The sequence below is a fragment of the Mus musculus genome, chromosome 1 (assembly GCF_000001635.26).
Source record: "Mus musculus strain C57BL/6J chromosome 1, GRCm38.p6 C57BL/6J".
In the NCBI taxonomy this organism is placed as follows: Eukaryota; Metazoa; Chordata; class Mammalia; order Rodentia; family Muridae; genus Mus; species Mus musculus.
Window position 1 is genome coordinate 4233773 of NC_000067.6, and position 21846 is coordinate 4255618.

At 38.8% G+C, this 21846-nt stretch overlaps 1 protein-coding gene across 3 annotated transcripts in view; it reads right to left on the reverse strand.

The window, feature by feature from the left end:
* Rp1 (retinitis pigmentosa 1 (human)) overlaps nucleotides 1-21846 on the reverse strand; it is a 293594-nt gene that overhangs the window by 118100 nt on the left and 153648 nt on the right. For 2 of the 3 annotated variants that reach the window (XM_030252325.1, NM_001370921.1), the window contains exons 9-12: nucleotides 11259-11334; nucleotides 9771-9847; nucleotides 9645-9676; nucleotides 9361-9490 (exon numbers count right to left, since the gene is read on the reverse strand). In XM_030252325.1, coding sequence (XP_030108185.1) covers nucleotides 9361-9490; nucleotides 9645-9676; nucleotides 9771-9847; nucleotides 11259-11334 — 315 coding nt within the window. Of the gene's footprint in view, nucleotides 1-9360; nucleotides 9594-9644; nucleotides 9677-9770; nucleotides 9848-11258; nucleotides 11335-21846 lie in introns of those variants that run through there. The other variant, XM_011238412.1, reaches the window with a different exon arrangement.

The following is a 21846-nucleotide window of genomic DNA, read 5'->3' on the forward strand; positions in this document are numbered from 1 at the left end:
CACCACAGATAACCAGATGGTGAGACGCAAGTAAAGCAACAGAAACCAAGGCTATTTGGCATCATCAGAACCCAGTTCTCTCATCACAGCAATCCCTAGGTATTCCAACACACCAGAAAAGCAAGAGTCTGATTTAAAAACACATTTCATGATGATGATAGACTTTAGAAAGACATAAGATAATAGGTATAGAAGAGAGCAAAGATTCCCAACTTAAAGGGCCTTCAACAAAATTATAGATGAAAACTCCCTAACCTAATGAAAGAGATATCTGTAAACATACAAGAAGCCTATAGAACTCCAAATAGATTGAACCATGTTGGGAGCTATTAAGACAACTCTATTTTCTTGATCTTTAAATTGGGTCTCTTCCCCCCCACCCCCCGAGAAGAAAAGGGTGTCAAAAGCAGGCCACTGACACACTGTTCCGAGAACAACCACAGAATGTTTCAGCACCAGATGTCCTGACCACAAGATGTACCCTGATACCACCAAGTTCCTGCTTCCCCGTGTACTTGCCAAAAGAAAATTTTCTGCTGCCCCATCCCTCCTGCTGAGAAGTACTTCCTCTTTTCCTTGTGCATTTAAGCCTTTAGCCTTGTTGAATACAGAGACACCTTGATGCCACTCAGACTGCTTCCTTGTCGGGTTGTTCTCGCACTTGGTGTCTGTCTCTCCCTCCCCCCATTTGAAAGGCTGGAAAACAGTTTTTCAAGCAAATGGTCTGAAGAAACAAGCTGGAGTAGCCATTCTAATATCGAATAAAATTGACTTCCATCCCAAAGTTATCAACAAAGACAAAGAGGAGCACTTCATACTCATCAAAGGTAAAATCTACCAAGATAAACTCTCAATTCTGAATATCTGTGCTCCAAATACAAGGGCAGCCACATTCATTAAGGAAACTTTAGTGAAGCTCAAAGCACACACTGCACCTCATACAATAATAGTGGGAGACTTGAATACCCCACTCTAACCAATGGACACATCCTGGAAACAGAAACTAAACAGAGACACATGGACACAAACCAAAGATATGAAACAAAAGGATTTAATAGATACCTACAGAACATTTTATCCTAAAACAAAAGGATATATACCTTCTTCTCAGCACCACATGGTACCTCCTCCAAAATTTACCATATAATTGGTCACAAAACAGACCTCCGCAGATACAAAAATATAGAAATTATCCCATGCATCCTATTTGATCACCACAGACTAAGGCTGATCTTCAATAACAACATAAATAATAGAAAGCTAACATTCACATGGAAACTGAAAAACACTCTACTCAAAGATTCCTTGGTCAAGCATGAAATAAAGAAAGAAATTAAAGGCTTTTTAGAGTTTAATGAAAATGAAGCCACAACATACCCAAACTTATGGTACACAATGAAGGCAGTCATAAGAGGAAAACTCATAGCCCTGAGTGCCTCTGAAAAGAAACCAGAGAGAGCATACACTAGAAGCCTGACAGCACACCAAGAAGATCTAGAACTAAAGGAAGAAAATTTTCCCAAGAGGAGGAAACGGCAGGAAATAATCAAACTCAGCGCTGAAGTCAACCAGCAGAAACAAAAAGAACTATTGAAGTGGAAACAAAAAGAACTATTCAAAGAATCAACCAAATGAGGAGCTGATTCTTTGAGAAAATCAACAAGATAGATAAACCCTTAGCCAGACTAACTAGAGGGCACAGGGACAGTATCCTAATTAACAGAATCATGTGGGAAGCCACATGTGCCATTGCAGAGTGGCACTGACTACTGCTGGCCACCACGCATAAGTTTGGACAAACAACCAATGTGTACATATGCAGTAAAGTTTTTTGCAAAGACACTGCCTGGCCCAGGCATAATAATGAGGCTTTGAGAGTATAACCAATCAGATGTGAGATATGCAAATGAGGTATGATAATGAGGCTCTGTGAGGTACAGAGAGAGAGTAGCCAATCAGATGAGGAACATGCAAATGAGGCGTAGTGCATAACCAATCAGGGTGTGAGACACGCCTCTCCTAGGCCTATATAAGCAGCACCAGTTCTGGGCTCGGGGTCTCTTCGCCTCTGCAATCAAGCTCTCCCAATAAACGTGTGCAGAAGGATCCTGTTGCAGGGTTGTTACTGCTGGCCAGTCCAGCACGCGCAAGAAAATCAGAAATAAAAAAAGAAAAAAGACATAACAACAGAACCTGAGAAAATCCAAAACATCATCAGATACTACTACAAAAGTCTATACTCAAGAAAACTAGAAAACCTGGATGAAATGCACAACTTCCTAGAAAGATACCAGGTACCAAAGTTAAATCAGGATCAGATTAACGATCTAAACAGTCCCATTCCCCTAAAGAAATAGACACAGTCACTAATAGTCTCACAACCAAAAAAAAAAAAAAAAAAAAAAAAAGGTCAGGACCTGATGGGTTTAGTGCAGAGGTCTATCAGACCTTCAAAGAAGACCAAATTCTAAATCTTCTCAAACTATTCCACAAAATAGAAACAGAAGGTACTCTACCCAATTCATTCTATGAAGCCACAATTACTCTGATACCTAAACCACACAAATATACAACAGTGAAAGAGAACTTCAGACCAATTTCTCTTATGAATATCGAAGCAAAAATACTATATAAAATCCCAGAAACTGAATCCAAGAACAAATCAAAATGATCATCCATCATGACCAAGTAGGCTTCATCCCAGGAATGGAGGGATGGTTTAATATATGGACATCAATCAATGTAATCCACTATATAAACAAACACAAAGACAAAAATGACATGATCATGTCATTAGATGCTGAGAAAACATTTGACAAAATCTATCACCCATTATGTTAAAAGTCTTGGAAAGATCAGGAATTCACAGCCCATACCTAAACCTAATAAAAGCAACATACAGCAAACCAGTAGCCAACATCAAGCTAAATGGAGAGAAAATTGAAGAAATCGCACTAAAATCAGGGACTAGACAAGGTTGCTCACTTTCTCCCTACCTATTCAATATAGTACTTGAAGTTCTAGCCAGAGCAATTCGACAACAAAAGGACATCAAGGGGATATAAATTGGAAAGTAAGAAGTCAAAATATCACTATTTGTAGATGATATGATAGTATATATGTGACCCCCCCCCCCAAAATTCTACCAGAGAACTCCTAAACCTAATAAAGAGCTTCAGTGCAGTGGCTGGATATAAAATTAACTCAAAACAAATCAATGGCCTTTCTCTACACAAAGGATCAACGGACTGAGAAAGAAATTAGGGAAACAACACCCTTCACAATAGTCACAAATAATATAAAATACTTTGGTGTAACTCTAAGGAAGTGAAAGATCTGTATGATAAGAACTTCAAGTCTCTGAAGAAAGAAATTGAAGAAGATCTCAGAAGATGGAAAGATCTCCCATGCTCATCGATGGGCAGGATTAATATAATCAAAATGGCTATCCTGCCAAAAGCAATCTACAGATTCAATACAATCCCCATTAAAATTCCAACTCAATTCTCCACTGAGATAGAAAGGACAATTTGCAAATTCATCTGGAATAACAAAAAACCTAGGATAGCAAAAAATCTTCTCAAAAATAAAAGAACCTCTGCTGGAATCACCATGCCTGACATTAAGCTGTAGTAGAGAGTAATTGTGATAAAAACTGCATGGTACTGGTACAGTGACAGACAGGTAGATCAATGGAATAGAATTGAAGACCCAGAAATGAACCCACACACCTATGGTCACTTGAACTTTGCCAAGGGAGATAAAACTATCCAGTGGAAGAAAAGACAGCATTTTCAACAAATAGTGCTGGCACAACTGGCGGTTATCATGTAGAAGAATGGGAATTGATCCATTCTTATTTCCCTGTACAAAGATCAAGTCTAAGTGGATCAAAGAACTGCACATAAAACCATAGACACTGAAATTTATAGAGGAGAAAGTGGGGAAAAGCCTCCAAGATATGGGCACAGGGGAAAAATTCCTAAACAGAATAGCAATTGCTTGTGCTTTAAGATCAAGAATTGACAATTGGGACCTCATAAAATTGCAAAGCTCCTGTAAGGCAACAGACACTGTCAATAAAACAAAAAGGCCACCAACAGATTGGGAAAGGATTTTTACCAATGCTAAATTTCACAGGGGACTAATATCCAAGATATACAAAGCGCTCAAGAAGCTGGACTCAAGAAATTCAAATAACCCTATTTTAAAAATGGGGTAGGGTACAGAGCTAAACAAAGAATTCTCAACTGAGGAATACCTAATGGCTGACAAGCACCTGAAAAAACGTTCAACATACTTAATCATCAGGGAAATGCAAATCAAAACAACCCTGAGATTCCACCTCACACCAGTCAGAATGGCTAAGATCAAAAACTTAGGTGACAGCAGATGCTGACGAGGATGTGGAGAAAGAAACACTCCTCTATTGCTGATGGGATTGCAAGCTGTACAACCACTCTGGAAGTCAGTCTGGAGGTTCCTCAGAAAACTGGACATAATACTACCAGAAGATCCAGCAATACCTCTCCTGGCCATATACCCAGAAGAATTTTTAACTGGTAATAAGAACACATGGTCCACTATGTTCATAGCAGCCTTATTTATAATAGGCAGAAGCTGGAAAGAACCCAGATGTCTCTCAACAGAAGAATGGATACAGAAAATGTGGTACATTTACACGATGGAGTATTACTTGACTATTAAAAACAATGTACTAATGAAATTCTGGGACAAATGGATGTATCTGGAGGATATCATCCTTAGTGAGGTAACCCAATCCCAAAAGAAGTCATTAGATACGCACTCACTGATAAGTGGATATTAGCCCAGAAACATAGAACACCCAAGATACAATTTGCAAAACACAAGAAAATCAAGAAGAGAGAAGACCAATGGGTGGATACTTCTTTCCTCTTTAGAATAGGGAACAAAATACCCGTGAAAGGAGTTTCAGAGACAAAGTTTGGAGCTAAGACGAAAGGATGGACTATCCAGAGACTACCCCACCCGGGCATTCATCCCATAATCAGCCACCAAACCCAGACACTATTGCATAGCCAGCAAGATTTTGATGAAGGGACCCTGGTATAGCTGTCTCGTCTGAGGCTATGCCAGTGCCTGGCAAATACAGAAGTGGATGCTCACAGTCATTTATAAGATGGAACACAGGGCCTCCAATGAAAAGCTAGAGAAAGCACCCAAGGATCTGAAGGGATCTGCAACCCTATAGGTAGAACAATATGAACTAACCAGTACCCCCAGATCTTGTGTCCCTAGCTGCTTATGTAGCAGAAGATGGCCTAGTCGGCTATCACTGGGATGAGAGGCCCCTTGGTACTGTAAACTTTATATGCCCCAGTACAGGGGAATGCCAGGACCAAGAATCAGGAGTGGGTAGGCAGGGGAGCAGGGCAGGGGGAGGGTATAGGGAACTTTCTGCATAATATTTAAAATTTGAAATGTATATAAAGAAAATATCTAATTAAAAAAAAAGAATATACCTTCTTCTTAGCAACTCATGGTACCGTCTCCAAAATTGATCGGTAACAAAGCAAGCCTCAACATATATAAGAAAATTGAAATAATCCTTTGCATCCTATCACATCACCACAGACTAAGCACAGACTAAGGCTGGTCTTTTATTAAAAAACAAACAAACAAACAAACAAAAAAAACCAGAAAGCCCACATATACATAGAAGCTGAACAACACTCTACTCAATGAAAACTTAGTCAAGGAAGAAATAAAGAAATTAAAGACTTTTTAGAACTTAAAGAAAATGAAGGCACAACATACCTAAACTTTGGGATACAATAAAAGCAGTGTTAAGTGGAAAGCTCATAGCTCTGAGTGCCTCCAAAAAGAAACTGGAGGGAGCATATTCTAGCAGCTTAACAGAACACCTGACAGCTCTAGAACAAAAAGAAGCAAATACATCCTAGAGGAGTAAATGGTCAGAAATAATCAAACTCAGGGTTGAAATTAACCAAATAGAAACATAAAGAATTATACAAGAGTCAACAAAACCAAAACTGGTACCTTGAGAAAATCAACAAGATAGATAATTCCTTAGCCTGTCTAAATAGAGGGCACAGAGACAGCATTCAAATTAACAATATCAGAAATGAAATGGGAGATATAACAACAGAAAACAATAAAATTTTAAAAAATCATCAGATCCTACTACAAAAGCATATACTCAACAAAACTGGATAATCTGAATTAAATGGACAATTTTCTAGACAGATACCAAATAACAAAGTTAAATCAGGATCAGATAAACCATCTAAACAGTCCAATAACCCCTAAAGACATAGAAGCCATCATTAAAAATCTCCCAACCACAAAAAAAACAAGGAACAGATGGGTTTAGTACATAATTCTATCAGACCTTCAAAGAAGACCTAATACCAATACTTTTCAAACTATGTCACAAAATAAAAACAGAAGGAACACTACCAACTTGTTCTATGAAGCCACAGTTATGCTGACACCAAAACTACATGAAGACCTGACCAAAAAGAGAATTTAAGACCAATTTCCCTTATGAATATGGATGCAAAAATGCTCAATAAAATTCTTGAAAACCAAATCCAAGAACACATCAAAATGATCATTCACTCGACCAAGTAGGCTTCATCTCAGATTTGTAGGGATGCAAATCTGTCAATGTAATCAACTACATAAACAACTCAAAGAAAAAAAAACCACACGATTATTTCATTAGATATTGAAAAAGCATTTGAAAAAATCCAACATCCCTTCATGTTAAAAGTCTTGGAAAAATCAGGAATTCAAGGCCCATACCTAAACACAGTAAAAACAATATATAGCAAACCAGTAGCCAACATCAAACTAAATGGAGAGAAACTTAAAGCAATCCCATCAAAGTCAGGGACTAGACAAGGCTGACCACTCTCTCCCTATCTTTTCATTATAGTACTTGAAGTCCTATCTAGAGCAATTAGACAACAAAGGGAGATCAAAGTGATAGAAATTGGAAAGGAAGAAGTCAAAATATCACTATTTGCAGATGATATGATAGTATACTTAAGTGACCCCAAAATTCCACCAGAGAACTACAGTTGATTAACAACTTCAGCAAAGTGGCTGGATACAAAGTTAACTCAAACAAATCAGTAGCTTCCCTATACTCAAAGGATAAACAGACTGAAAATGAAGTTAGGGAAACAACACCCTTCACAATAGTCACCAACAATATAAAATACCTTGGTGTGACTCTAACCAAACAAGTGAAAGATTTGTATGACAAGAACCTCAAGTCTCTGAAGAAAGAAATCGCTAAGTGGATATTAGGCAAAGAGTGTGGAATACCCACAATACAACTCACGGACCACATAAAGCTCAAGAGGAAGGAAGACCAAAGAACAGATTCTTCAGTCCTACTTAGAAGGGGTAAAAATATAATCAAGGAAAGTAGAGGTTGGGAGGGACTTGGGGGAATAAAGGAGGGTGAGAGTGAAAAGAGGGGCAGAATCAGGTATGGGAAGAGATGGAGGAGATATACTGAGGGACAGGAAATTGAACAGAGGTGTGTAGCAATGGGGGTTGGGGACCTAGGGGTCACAACCAGAAAGTTCCAGATGCCAGTAAAACAAGAGCCTACCAGGACCTCACAGTAATGACATTAGCTGGTATGTCACACAAAGGGGAGGGAGAACCTGTTGAGACTATATCCAGAAGTTAGGCATGGCCCCCTCTGGTTGAAGGATGGGGCCACCCACCCATCTACAAAATTTTAACCCAGAATTGCTCCTGTCTAAAAGAAATATGGCAAGAAAGAGTGGAGCAAATACTGGAGGAAAGGCCATGCAGAGACTGCCCCACCTGGGGATCCATCCCACATTCAGACAACAAACACAGACACTATTGCTAGCAATGCCAAGAAGTGCTTGCTGACAGAAGCCTGATACAGCTGTCATCTGAGAGGCTCTGCCAGAGTCTGACCAATACAGATACAGATGCTTGCAGCCAACCATTGGACTGAGCACATAGACCCCAGTGGAGGAGTTTAGAGAAGGACTGAAGGATCTGAAGGGTCCTTATCTGGCATCAATGGGAGGGGAGGCCCTTTGTCCTGTCAAGGCTTGATGCTCCAGTATAGAGGAATGCTAGGGCAGTGAAGTGGGTTGTGGGTACGTGGGTAGGGGGGTACCCTCATAGAATCAGGGTAATGGGGGATGAGATAGAGGATTTGTAGAGGGGAAATCATGAATGGGGATAACACTTGAAATGTAAATAAATACAATATCCAATTAAAAATTAAACAATATTTTCTTCATATTTCATTTACATGCCCTGACCAACTCTTCCTGTACATGCAACCTTCTGTCCACCCACTCCTCTGGGTACCACCATTCTTCTCTGACCTATAGGATCAGCATTTTGGGATCCCGCAGAAATCCTTCTGCTCCAAGATGACTTCACGTAATATTAGACTGTTTCTACGTTTAATATTTGCAAACTAGCTCTACAGTTTCCCAAGTGGCTGTCCTGACATTCCCATCAACAGGATTTCCATTTCTCCACATCTTAACCATCATGCTCATCTGTTTTTTCAATGCCATGCCAACCACCATGTGCTGACATGTCATTTTAACTTTGATTAGCATTTCTCTGATGATGAATGACTCTGAGCATTGACTAGTTGGCCATTTGCAAATCTTCTTTAGAAAAAATGTCTAGTGTAACCTTCTCATAACATTTAGATGTAAGGTTATTTTCTATTATTTAGTTGCCAGCCAGAGCTCCTTGTACATTTTAGATACTAACTCTACTAGATACATTAGTTTTCAAGTTTGTTTGTTTGTTTGTCTGTTTGTTTTGTTTTTCCTTCTAACTAGGAAGTCTCAGTGAGGGGGAAACACTCTCCCACTCAGGACTCATAATTGGAAAACCCAAACTGGGCTTCTTCAGACATTTCTGCTACATGTTGTAAGCACCTGATTTGATGGTGTTTATCTATCTGCTACTTGCTATTTGTTCCTTTGCTCAGTTTCTTGATCAAGCTACTCCTCTCATTCTACTAGATACTGTAATTGACTGGTTTTATGATTGTTTTCTATCTTTGTGCCACTTGCTATTTGTTCTTTTACTATGTGTTTAACAGACTTCCTCATTCAAAGCTGAGATCCTATCATACTTCAGTCTCAAACATTTGTCAACAGTAAACATTTTCTGGATGCAAACTAATGAAGTAGTTCAATTTTAAACAAAAGCAAATGCAGAATGAGTCAGAAGTATTTCTTGCAGTTTTCACGCATGTTAGTTCATGCGACTTCACTGCAGTCACTGTTTTAAACAAACAACATGCTCCTTTTCATATGGAAAAACTACCATATCTGTCTGTCTGCTCCCCAGCAGCATCGACCGTGCCATCTGGATGAAGACGGACAAACCCTCCACTGAGCTTGTTGTAAAACTGAAGAGTATTTCCTTTCATAAACTTCCAGCTGTCAGCAGCCCACTAAAACATAAACAAAATAGAGACTATCTGAGAAGATATGAAGAGAAAACTACTAAATAATAGCCCTTACTAAAAATGGCATACTACTTTTGTTTAATGCATCCAACAGATACCTGAAACTATTTGTAATAAATCGATTGAAACAAAATCTTACTGTTTCTTTTCTCTTAAGTTCTAGCTTCTTTCCTGGAAATATAAAGGGGAAGTTGATTCATTTCAAGTATACTGTGCTTGCTTTTAAAACATGATTTCTCAAAAAATGTACATTTGTGACACTCACTCATGGAGGAAATAGTCTTATCCCTAGCATACATTTCTCTGACAATTTTACCATCATCTTCTCCTTCATCCAGCCATCTGTGGAAAGAAAAATGTGTCAATTATTTTTGATGATTTTTGTTGTTGTTGTTGTTTACTCAGTCCATGGCAATTACCTTCCCAAGACAGAAATAATGGACAGCAAGAATAGGGGAAAGTCCATGGACACTAAGTTAATGAAGGGATACTACTGCAGGTGGAGAATAAAATCCATAAGTGACAGCAAGGGTGAAAGACTGAGTGTTTTCTTCAATCCACAGCTGAGTCCATCAGTTCTACCGCTAACTGCCAATGCTGTAGTTTTCATATCCATTGAACTAAGAGCTTTGTCCTGTTCTTTGTCTAGCAGCTACAGTTCAGGCTCCAGTCAGTTATTTAGAAAGTGGCTACTATTGGTTCCATCAAGAAGGGGGAAGAAGAATACTAAAGAAACTGTAAATCTGTGATTGCTGTTAGAGAAATCAGTCAGCAGTCAGGACCAATTAACAATGGGCAGGTGGTTGTATAATGGTTAAAAGTAAAATTCATTATATGAATTGATTACTTTTGATGATCAGTTGGAACCTCATCAAAAAGGCCACATTTTCACATCTTCAACTCTTACTTTCCTCCAATATCTATGGGAAAATCATGCTTTAAGCTCTATCAAACTTTTCCAAAGTATTCAATTTCAACCATAAGGAATGATTGTACATACATTTGATAATATTTCTCCATAGAAGTAGTGACCCTGAGGATTAATGTCTTCACACTTGATCAAAGGAGTTGCACTTTGGAGTTAATGCAGAGACTTAGAGATGATTAAGATACTAAGAGCAAGTCCCTTTTGAGTGTTCAACCTTATACAAAAAACCCACATTACCTCCTCCAAGGTTTAAGGAACATCATGGGACAGTGGGTAGAAATAATGTAAGAGCATCATGGCAGGCAAGGCCATGAAGTACTTGAAATAGATATGGCATGGCCATGACACTCATGAACTTACAACTGCTATAGTTGCCTGCACAAGACCAAGTCTGTAAATATGTATACGTTATAGATGGGATTCATGCAGCCATGCCCAGGGGATGCTAAGGACAATCGACATCTGCTGGGAAAACATTGTTGTCAATAGCTCCACACACTCTTGCACGTGTGCCTGGTTAAATCTAGTGGCACACAAAGCAAAGACAAAACTAACAACAACAACAAATGGGATGGCAACCTGTGTGAGGAGAGTAGAGACTGGTGGGATGAAGGAAAGGTTATAGAAAAGTGGTAAGATCAGTAGGACAATCTATTATATATTACACTAAAACTGCCAAAGAATAAATTAATAATAAGATTAATGTTTGAAAGCATTATATAACAAAACGTTAGTGGCAAGGAATAATTAACACGCTATCTAGTTCTCACCAATACATGTACTTAGAAATGTCTCCTATGAACTGACTTGCCAATGTAAACACACCTGTGACAGAAGAAGGCATACTCATGGTTGGTTGTGGGATCCCTGACCACAACATCCTCAAGAAACCAGCCATTTCCTAAACAGATTTAAGAAGATAAAATATGTTAATGGATATGTATAGCATGTTAATTATTGCATGCTTTGAGAAACAGATCTTAATTCTAAATAAATTTTGTGCAACTTAAAGCTTCCAAAAAAATCTACTTGTAACAGAAGATAATGACAAACCTTTAACATAGTTCCAATAGAATATTGTTTTAAGGATTTTTTTTATTTTATGACATATTTCAATATGATTTTCCAAATAAATATAGTATAATACCCTTGATTTTAGAAATTATATTCGCAATTCTAGACCTATCATCTTCAAGAACATATATTTTATGAGTTAGTAATACTTTTTATTTTCATAAAATCTCTCTTTAAGTGTTTAAATTCATATTAACTTTCAAAGTAAGATTGGATAAAATATAATTTTATTTATAGGAATTAATAGAATTTTTTTAACTACTACTAGTCATTTTTACTGTGCAAAATATAGCTTCTCTGAACTAAAACTCCTTAAGTTGATGAGCTAAGACTGAACAGTTTTAGAGGGAAGCTTAACAACACCAGCATAGGCTCTCTGGTCTGGTCTCTGCCTTGCTTCTTGGATCCTCATGCTTCACTGCTGATCAACCTTAGCTCGCCATGGCTGATACAGAGAATTGAACTCAGTTTCTGAGTCAGGAGGGTGGGGAGGCAACAATCCATCACCAAATGTGCAGACTGAACAAGGAGGAAGAGTTTTCCAGGGTGTGATGGTTTATATATGCTCAGCCCAGTGAGTGGCACTATTAGAAGGTATTGCCCTGTTGGAGTAGCTGTGTCACCGTGCATGTGGGATTTAAGACCCGTATCCTAGCTGCCTGAAATCCAGTATTCTGCTAGCAGCCTTCAGATGAAGACGTAGAACTCTCAGCTCCTCCTGTACCATGCCTCCCTGGATGCTGCCATGTTCCTGCCTTGATGATGCTGGACTGAACCTCTGAACCTGTAAACCAGACCCAATTTAAATGTTGTTCTTTATAAGACTTGCCTTGGTCATGGTGTCTGTTCACAGCAGTAAAATCTTAACTAAGACACAGGGCATGGGATTTTCTGTACCAACACCATAACAAATCCACATAAACTAGTATGGTTACCTACCCTATATAGGAACCTAAGAATTGAATTTTCAGCAACATCTCAGGTCACCTTAAAAGCCTCTGTCACATGACATGCCTTACAATCCATGGGCCATTCCCTCTACCAGACTGTCACTCCTCAATAATGTCATTTTAATTTTATTCTGAAGTGCTAAATAAAAACTACTCTTTTCCTTTAAGAAAATCAGAAGAAACGCTGACACCATGTCATATACTAGCAAGATTTTGCTGAAAGGACCCAGATATAGCTGTCTCTTGTGAGACTAGGCTGGGGCCTAGCAAACACAGAAGTGGATGCTCACAGTCAGCTATTGGATGGATCACAGGGCCGTCAATGGAGGAGCTAGAGAAAGTACCCAAGGAGCTACAGAGATCTGAAATCCTATAGGTGGAACAACATTATGAACTAACCAGTACCCCGGAGCTCTTGTCTCTAGCTGCATATGTATCAAAAGATGGCCTAGTTGGCCATCACTTGAAAGAGAGGCCCATTGGCCTTGCAAACTGTATATGCCCCAGTACAGGGGAACGCCAGGGCCAAAAAGTGGGAGTGGGTGGGTAGGGGAGTAGGAGGGAGGGTATGGGGGACTTTTGGTATAGCATTGGAAATGTAAATGAGGAAAATACCTAATAAAAAGTATTTTAAAAAAGAAAAAAGAAAATCAGAAGATTTAGGATAGTGAAACCAGGTTTAAGGAGCAACTGACAAGTAGTAACTTCTTTTAGAGGTAAACTTTAAATTTGGTTTTGCTAAGATGTTTTAAAATTACCTTTATTAAAAATTTTTCATACATTTTGATCATGTTTACTTTCCCCAACTCCTTCAGATCCTTTCCACCCAACTTAATGTTCTTTCTCTATATCTCCTGAAACAAAACAACAAAACAAAACACCCACAAAAGTAACATGGAGTCTTATGTTGGCCAACTGCTCTTGGGCATGGGGTTTGCCCAGGAATATGGTTGATATACCCACTGACACTCCGTTGGAAAACTCATTGTCCACTTCCCAGCAGGTATCAATTCAAAGATCTTCTTGGTTAGGGTTAGGACTTTGCAACTACTTCCCCTTTTCAGTGCTGGGATTTTTGTCTGAGTCAAACCTTTGCATGTCTTGTGCATGATGTCATGATCTCTTTGAGTTCATATGTACATCAGTACTGTTGTATCTGAAAGACACTGTATCCTTGGAGTGATAAACCACTTCTGGCTCTTCTGCCTCTTCTTCCACATAGATTCCTGAGCCTCTAGAGGAAGAGTTTGATGAAGACGTCCCACTTAGGACCAAGTGCTCTGAAGTGTCTCACTCTGCACATTTTCTAAGTATCAGTCTCTGTTTTAAAACTTATTTTATGCCAGAAGTTTCTCTGATGGAGGTTGAAAGATGCCTAAGTGGTAATTCTTAGAGGTAATGATGAATTAGTCTTACAAAAACAACTTTATAAATTAACAAGTTAGCACAAAGCTATTCATGTAGAAATAGATTGCTTTTATTTTACTCTCTTTTGAGAAAACTCTGGACTAGAATTAGAACTGTACAGATTAATGACAGTAAAAGACTGGGAGCTTTTAGGGAATGATCGTGTCATAAGGAATCTACCCTTAGTACTGTGGTATATATCTCACAAAAGGGATCAATTGGACACATTGGCCCTTTGTGCTCCTCCATCCTACAAGAACTAAAAGAGACTTTCAAATGCAGAAGTGCACATGTATGTGCATTTGTGTGTGTGTGTGTGTGTGTGTGTGTGTGTTTCCACAGGGCCGGGGCCTAGCAAACACAGAAGTGGATGCTCACAGTCAGCTAATGGATGTATCATAGGGCTCCCAATGGAGGAGCTAGAGAAAGTAGCCAAGGAGCTAAAGGGATCTGCAACGCTATAGGTGGAACAACATTAGGAACTAACCAGTACCCCGGAGCTCTTGAATCTAGCTGCATATATATCAAAAGATGGCCTAGTCGGCCATCACTGGAAAGAGAGGCCCATTGGACTTGCAAACTTTATATGCCCCAGTACAGGGGAACACCAGGGCCAAAAAGGGGGAGTGGGTGGGCAGGGGAGTGGGGGTGGGTGGATATGGGGGACTTTTGGTATAGCATTGGAAATGTAAATGAGCTAAATACCTAATAAAAAATGGAAAAAAAAAAAAGATTTGAACCTAGCATTTTCCATGTGCTAGAGCACTCTGAATTTTGATGTTGGACTTCCAAGTTACTACAATAGTAAGAAGTAACTCTGTGATCTTTACAAAGTAGTAAGCTGGTATATTTTGAAACAGATGATAACAGATGTTGAGAATCTGCTTCCTATTATTTTGGGGACCTTGCCTGAAAACAGACAATAAAAATACCACTATAACACTGTGTTAGATTATAGCAAGGATTCATATTTTGCTTCAAAATTATAGAAAAAAATGGAAAGTATATCCTGCATTTAAATTTTAAAGCTTTTATCTTTTATTAATTTTTAGATTTTATTAAATTGTAATTGGAGCATGTAGCATTTGAGGGAAATTTACTGAGATATTTTCTTTTAATTTTATAAAGAGAAGAAGGGCATTCGGTTTACAGCTTTGAAAAATAAAATTTCAACAAAAGGGTCTTACTCTCATATCACCCACAGTGATTTCATTTGGAACCTGATAAACTGTAAAATGGTTCATGGAATTTTAAGTGAACCGGCTGTCTGTCGGCACATCACACACTTGAGAGTATAATTAACTACCTGGCAAGCCTTCTAAAATTTAAAACACAAGAAGAACCATGTGTCTGTGTGTGTGTTTAAAATTTCTTCTTGACTGTACATGTATTTGTTTAAATGCTATTTATCAAAGTCTCATTGGGAATAACGAATGCTAATAGAAAATAATTTTCTTTCTTGTGCCTTTTAGTGATTGTCACCTTGAATTTACACTATTGTATAATATGTGAATAAAGTCACTTAACTGTCATTCTCAATGCTTACTGTCTTCTGAATATAACATATGAGCTAAGGCTGAGAATTACTACCCTTGTTTAGAAAAGTTAACTTTTAATAGACTTATATTGCTCTTCAAATGCTATATTAGGGCATGATCTTTTCTTTTTCCCTTCTTAAAAGTATTACATGTTTTATTCTCCCTTCGCCAGAGGGTGGTTCATTCAGAATAAACTTAAGGGCGTGGGTGGAAATAAACACATTAATGACCAGACAGGGAGGCCAGCAGCTCACCTCCACCTCAGGAGGTTTCCCCAGAGACCCCTGCCCATGGCCACAAGGGGAAAATCAGGAGGGAATGGGGAGGGCATTGAATCAAGCACCGGACTGCCTCACCAGCTGAGTCTCCCGACACCCGCAAGGGCCCACACAGGATTCCCCACGGGATCCTAAGACCTCTGGTGAGTGGAACACAACTTCTGCCAGGAGGCAGGTTCGAACACCAGATATCTGGGCACCTTCCCTGCAAGAAGAGAGCTTGCCTGCAGAGAATACTCTGCCCACTGAAACTAAGGAGAGAGCTACCCTCCCAGGTCTGCTTATAGAGGTTAAAAGAGTCACCTGAGGAACAAGCTCTAACCAGAGACAACTATAACAGCTAGCTTCAGAGATTACCAGATGGCGAAAGGCAAACTTAAGAATCCTACTAACAGAAATCAAGACCACTCACCATCATCAGAACGCAGCCCTCCCACCCCACCTAGTCCTGGGCACCCCAACACAACCGAAAATCTAGACCCAGATTTAAAAACATTTGATGATGGTAGAGGATATCAAGAAGGACTTTCATAACTCACTTAAAGAAATAGAGGAGAGCACTGCTAAAGAGTTACAGATCCTTAAAGAAAAACAGGAAAACACAAACAAACAGTTAGAAGTCCTTAAAGAAAAACAGGAAAACACATCCAAAAAGGTGATGGAAATGAACAAAACCATACTAGAACTAAAAAGGGAAGTAGACACAATAAAGAAAAACCAAAGTGAAGTATTGCTGGAGATATAAACCCTAGGAAAGAGATCTGGAACCATAGATGCGAGCATCAGCAACAGAATACAAGAGATGGAAGAGAGAATCTCATGTGCAGAAGATTCCATAGAGAACATCAGCACAACAATCAAAGAAAATACAAAATACAAAAGGATCCTAACTCAAAACATCCAGGAAATCCAGGACACAATGAGAACCAAACCTACCGATCATAGGAGTTGATGAGAATGAAGATTTTCAACTTAAAGGGCCAGCAAATATCTTCAACAAATAATAGAAGAAAACTTCCCAAACATAAAGAAAGAGAAGCCCATGATCATACAAAAAGCCTACAGAACTTCAAATAGACTGGACCAGAAAAGAAATTCCTCCCGACACATAATAATCAGAACAAAAAATGCACTAAATAAAGATAGAATATTAAAAGCAGTAAGGGAGAAAGGTCAAGTAACATATAAAGGCAGGCCTATCAGAATTACACCAGACTTTTAACCAGAGACTATGAAAGCCAGAAGAACCTGGAAAGATGTTATACAGACACTAAGAGATCACAAATGCCAGCCCAGGCTACTATAACCAGCCAAACTCTCAATTATCATAGATGGAGAAACCAAAGTATTCCACGACAAATCCAAATTCACACAATATCTTTCCACGAATACAGCCCTTCAAAGGATAATAACAGAAAAAAAAAAACAATACAAGGACAGAAATCACGCCCTAGAAAAAGCAAGGAAGTAATCCCTCAAGGAACCAAAAAGAAGACTGCCACAAGAAAAGAATGCCAACTCTAACAAAAAAAAATAAAAGGAAGCAACAATTACTTTTCCTTAATATCTCTTAATATCAATGGACTCAATTCCCCAATAAAAAGACATAGACTAGCAGAATGGCTACACAAACAGGACCCAACATTCTGCTGCTTACAAGAAACCCATCTCAGGGAAAAAGATAGACACTACCTCAGAGTGAAAGGTTGGAAAACAATTTTCCAAGCAAATGGTCTGAAGAAACAAGCTGGAGTAGCCATTCTGATATCGAATAAAATTGACTTCCAACCCAAAGTTATCAAAAAAGACAAGGAGGGACACTTCATACTCATCAAAGGTAAAATCCTCCAAGAGGAACTCTCAATTCTGAATATCTATGCCCCAAATGCAAGAGCAGCCACATTCATTAAAGACACCTTAGTAAAGCTCAAAGCACACATTGCACCTCACATAATAATAGTGGTAGACTTCAACACACCACTTTCATCAATAGACAGATCATGGAAACAGAAACTAAACAGGGACACAATGAAACTAACAGAAGTTATGGAACAAATGGACTTAACAGATATCTACAGAACATTTTATCCTAAAACAAAAGGATATACCTTCTTCTCAGCACCTCACGGGACCTTCTCCAAAATTGACCATATAATTGGCCATAAAACAGGCCTCAATAGATACAAAAAATATTGAAATTGTCCCATGCATCCTATCAGACCACCATGGACTAACGCTGATCTTCAATAACAACATAAATAATGGAAAGCCAACTCTCACGTGGAAACTGAATAACACTCTTCTCAATGATACCTTGGTCAAGTATGGAATAAAGAAAGAAATTAAAGACTTTTTAGAGTTTAATGAAAATGAAGCCACAACATACCCAAACTTATGGGACACAATGAAAGCATTTCTAAGAGGGAAACTCATAGCTGAGTGCCTCCAAGAAGAAACTGGAGAGAGCACACACTAGCAGCTTGACAACACATCTAAAAGCTCTAGAAAAAAAGGAAGAAAATTCACCCAAGAGGAGTAGACGGCAGGAAATAATCAAACTCAGGGGTGAAATCAACCAAGTGGAAACAAGAAGAACTATTCAAAGAATTAACCAAACGAGGAGTTGGTTCTTTGAGAAAATCAACAAGATAGATAAATCCTTAGCTAGACTCACTAGAGGGCACAGAGACAAAATCCTAATTAACAAAATCAGAACTGAAGAGGGAGACATAACAACAGATCCTGAAGAAATCCAAAACACCATCGGATCCTTCTACAAAAGGCTATACTCAACAAAACTGGAAAACCTGGACGAAATGGACAAATTTCTGGACAGATACCAGGTACCAAAGTTAAATCAGGATCAAGTTAACGATCTAAACAATCCCATATCCCCTAAAGAAATAGAAGCAGTCATTAATAGTCTTCCAGCCAAAAAAAGCCCAGGACCAGATGGGTTTAGTGCAGAGTTCTATCAGACCTTCAAAGATCTCATTCCAGTTCTGCACAAACTATTTCACAAAATAGAAGTAGAAGGTACTCTACCCAACCCATTTTATGAAGCCACAATTACTCTGATACCTAAACCACAGAAAGATCCAACAAAGATAGAGAACTTCAGACCAATTTCTCTTATGAATATCGATGCAAAAATACTCAATAAAATTCTCGCTAACTGAATCCAAGAACACACTAAAGCAATCATCCATCCTGACCAAGTAGGTTTTATTCCAGGGATGCAGGGATGGTTTAATATACGAAAATCCATCAATGTAATCCATTATATAAACCAACTCAAAGACAAAAACCACACAATCATCTCCTTAGATGCAGAAACAGCATTTGAAAAGATCCAACACCCATTCATGATAAAAGTCTTGGAAAGATCAGGAATTCAAGGCCCACACCTAAACATGATAAAAGCAATATACAGCAAACCAGTAGCCAACATCAAAGTAAATGGAGAGAAGCTGGAAGCAATCCCACTAAAATCAGGGACTAGACAAGGCTGCCCACTTTCTCCCTACCTCTTCAACATAGTATTAGAAGTATTAGCCAGAGCAATTCGACAACAAAAGGAGATCAAGGGGATACAAATTGGAAAAGAGGAACTCAAAATATCACTTTTTGCAGATGATATGATAGTATATATAAGTGACCCTAAAAATTCTACCAGAGAACTCCTAAACCTGATAAACAGCTTCGGTGTAGTAGCTGGATATAAAATTAACTCAAACAAGTCAATGGCCTTTCTCTACACAAAGAATAAACAGGCTGAGAAAGAAATTAGGGAAACAACACCCTTCTCAATAGTCACAAATAATATAAAATATCTTGCTGTGACTCTAACTAAGGAAGTGAAAGATCTGTATGATAAGAACTTCAAGACTCTGAAGAAAGAAATTAAAGAAGATCTCAGAAGATGGAAAGATCTCCCATGCTCATGGATTGGCAGGATCAACATTGTAAAAATGGCTATCTTGCCAAAAGCAATCTACAGATTCAGTGCAATCCCCATCAAAATTCCAACTCAATTATTCAACGAATTAGAAAGAGCAATCTGCAAATTCATCTGGAATAACAAAAAACCTAGGATAGCAAAAACTCTTCTCAAGGATATAAGAACCTCTGGTGGAATCACCATGCCTGACCTAAAGCTTTACTACAGAGCAATTGTGATAAAAACTGCATGGTACTGGTATACTGACAGACAAGTAGACCAATGGAATACAATTGAAGACCCAGAAATGAACCCACACACCTATGGTCACTTGATCTTCGACAAGGGAGCTAAAACCATCCAGTGGAAGAAAGATAGCATTTTCAACAAATGTGGTGCTGGCACAACTGGTTGTTATCATGTAGAAGAATGTGAATCGATCCATACCTATCTCCTTGTACTAAGGTCAAATCTAAGTGGATCAAGGAACTTCGCATAAAACCAGAGAAACTGAAACTTATAGAGGAGAAAGTGGGGAAAAGCCTTGAAGATATGGGTACAGGGGGAAAATTCCTGAATAGAACAGCAATGGCTTGTGCTGTAAGATCGAGAATTGACAAATGGGACCTCATGAAACTCCAAAGCTTCTGCAAGGCAATAGACACTGTCAATAAGACAAAAAGACCACCAACAGATTGGGAAAGGATCTTTACCTTTCCTAAATCAGATAGGGGACTAATATCCAACATATATAAAGAACTCAAGAAGGTGGACTTCAGAAAATCAAATAACCCCATTAAAAAATGGGGCTCAGAACTGAACAAAGATTTCTCACCCGAGGAATACCGAATGGCAGAGAAGCACCTGAAAAAATGTTCAACATCCTTAATCATCAGGGAAATGCAAATCAAAACAACCCTGAGATTCCATCTCACACCAGTCAGAATGGCTAAGATCAAAAATTCAGGTGACAGCAGATGCTGGCGTGGATGTGGAGAAAGAGGAACACTCCTCCATTGTTGGTGGTATGCAGGCTTGTACAACCACTCTAGAAAACAGTCTGGCTGTTTTTCAGAAAATTGGACATAGTAATACCAGATGATCCCGCAATACCTCTCCTAGGCATATATCCAGAAGATGTCCCAACTGGTAAGAAGGACACATGCTCCACTATGTTCATAGCAGCCTTATTTATAATAGCCAGAAGCTGAAATGTACCCCGATGCCCCTCAACAGAGGAATGGATACAGAAAATGTTGTACATTTACACAATGGAGTACTACTCAGCTATTAAAAAGAATGAATTTAATGAAATTCCTAGCCAAATGGATGGACTTCCAGGGCATCATCCTGAGTGAGGTAACACTTTCACAAAGGAACTCACACAATATGTACTCACTGATAAGTGGATATTAGACCAAAACCTAGGATATCCAAGATATAAGATACAATTTGCTAAACACATGAAACTCAAGAAGAATGAAGACTGAAGTGTGGACACTATGCCCCTCCTTAGAATTGGGAACAAAACACCCATGGAAGGAGTTACAGAGACAAAGTTTGGAGCTGAGACGAAAGGATGGACCATGTAGAGACTGCCATATCCAGGGATCCACCCCACAATCAGCTTCCAAACACTGACACCATTGCATACACTAGCAAGATTTTATCAAAAGTACCCAGATGTAGCTGTCTCTTGTGAAACTATGCTGGGGTCTAGCAAACACCGAAGTGGATGCTCACAGTCAGCTATTGGATGGGTCACATGGCCCCCAATGGAGGAGCTAGAGAAAGTACCCAAGGAGCTAAAGGGATCTGCAACCCTATAGGTGGAACAACATTATGAACTAACCAGTATCCCGGAACTCTTGACTCTAGCTGCATATGTATCAAAAGATGGCCTAGTCTGCCATCACTGGAAAGAGAGGCCCATTGGACATGCAAACTGTATATGCCCCAGTACAGGGGAACGCCAGGGCCAATAAAATGGGAATGGGTGGGTAGGGAAGTGGGGGAGAGGGTATGGCGGACTTTTGGGATAGCATTGGAAATGTAATTGAGGAAAATATGTAATAAAAAATATTTTTAAAAAAAGAGAGTGAGAGAGGTAGCAGAGATATGCAGCTAGATGGATATATGTTTATATAATAAATTCATTAGTTAATAAATTAAATATTGATTCTCTGGAACTTTTTAATTTTCATAGGTTTTTTATAAGTTTTTTTT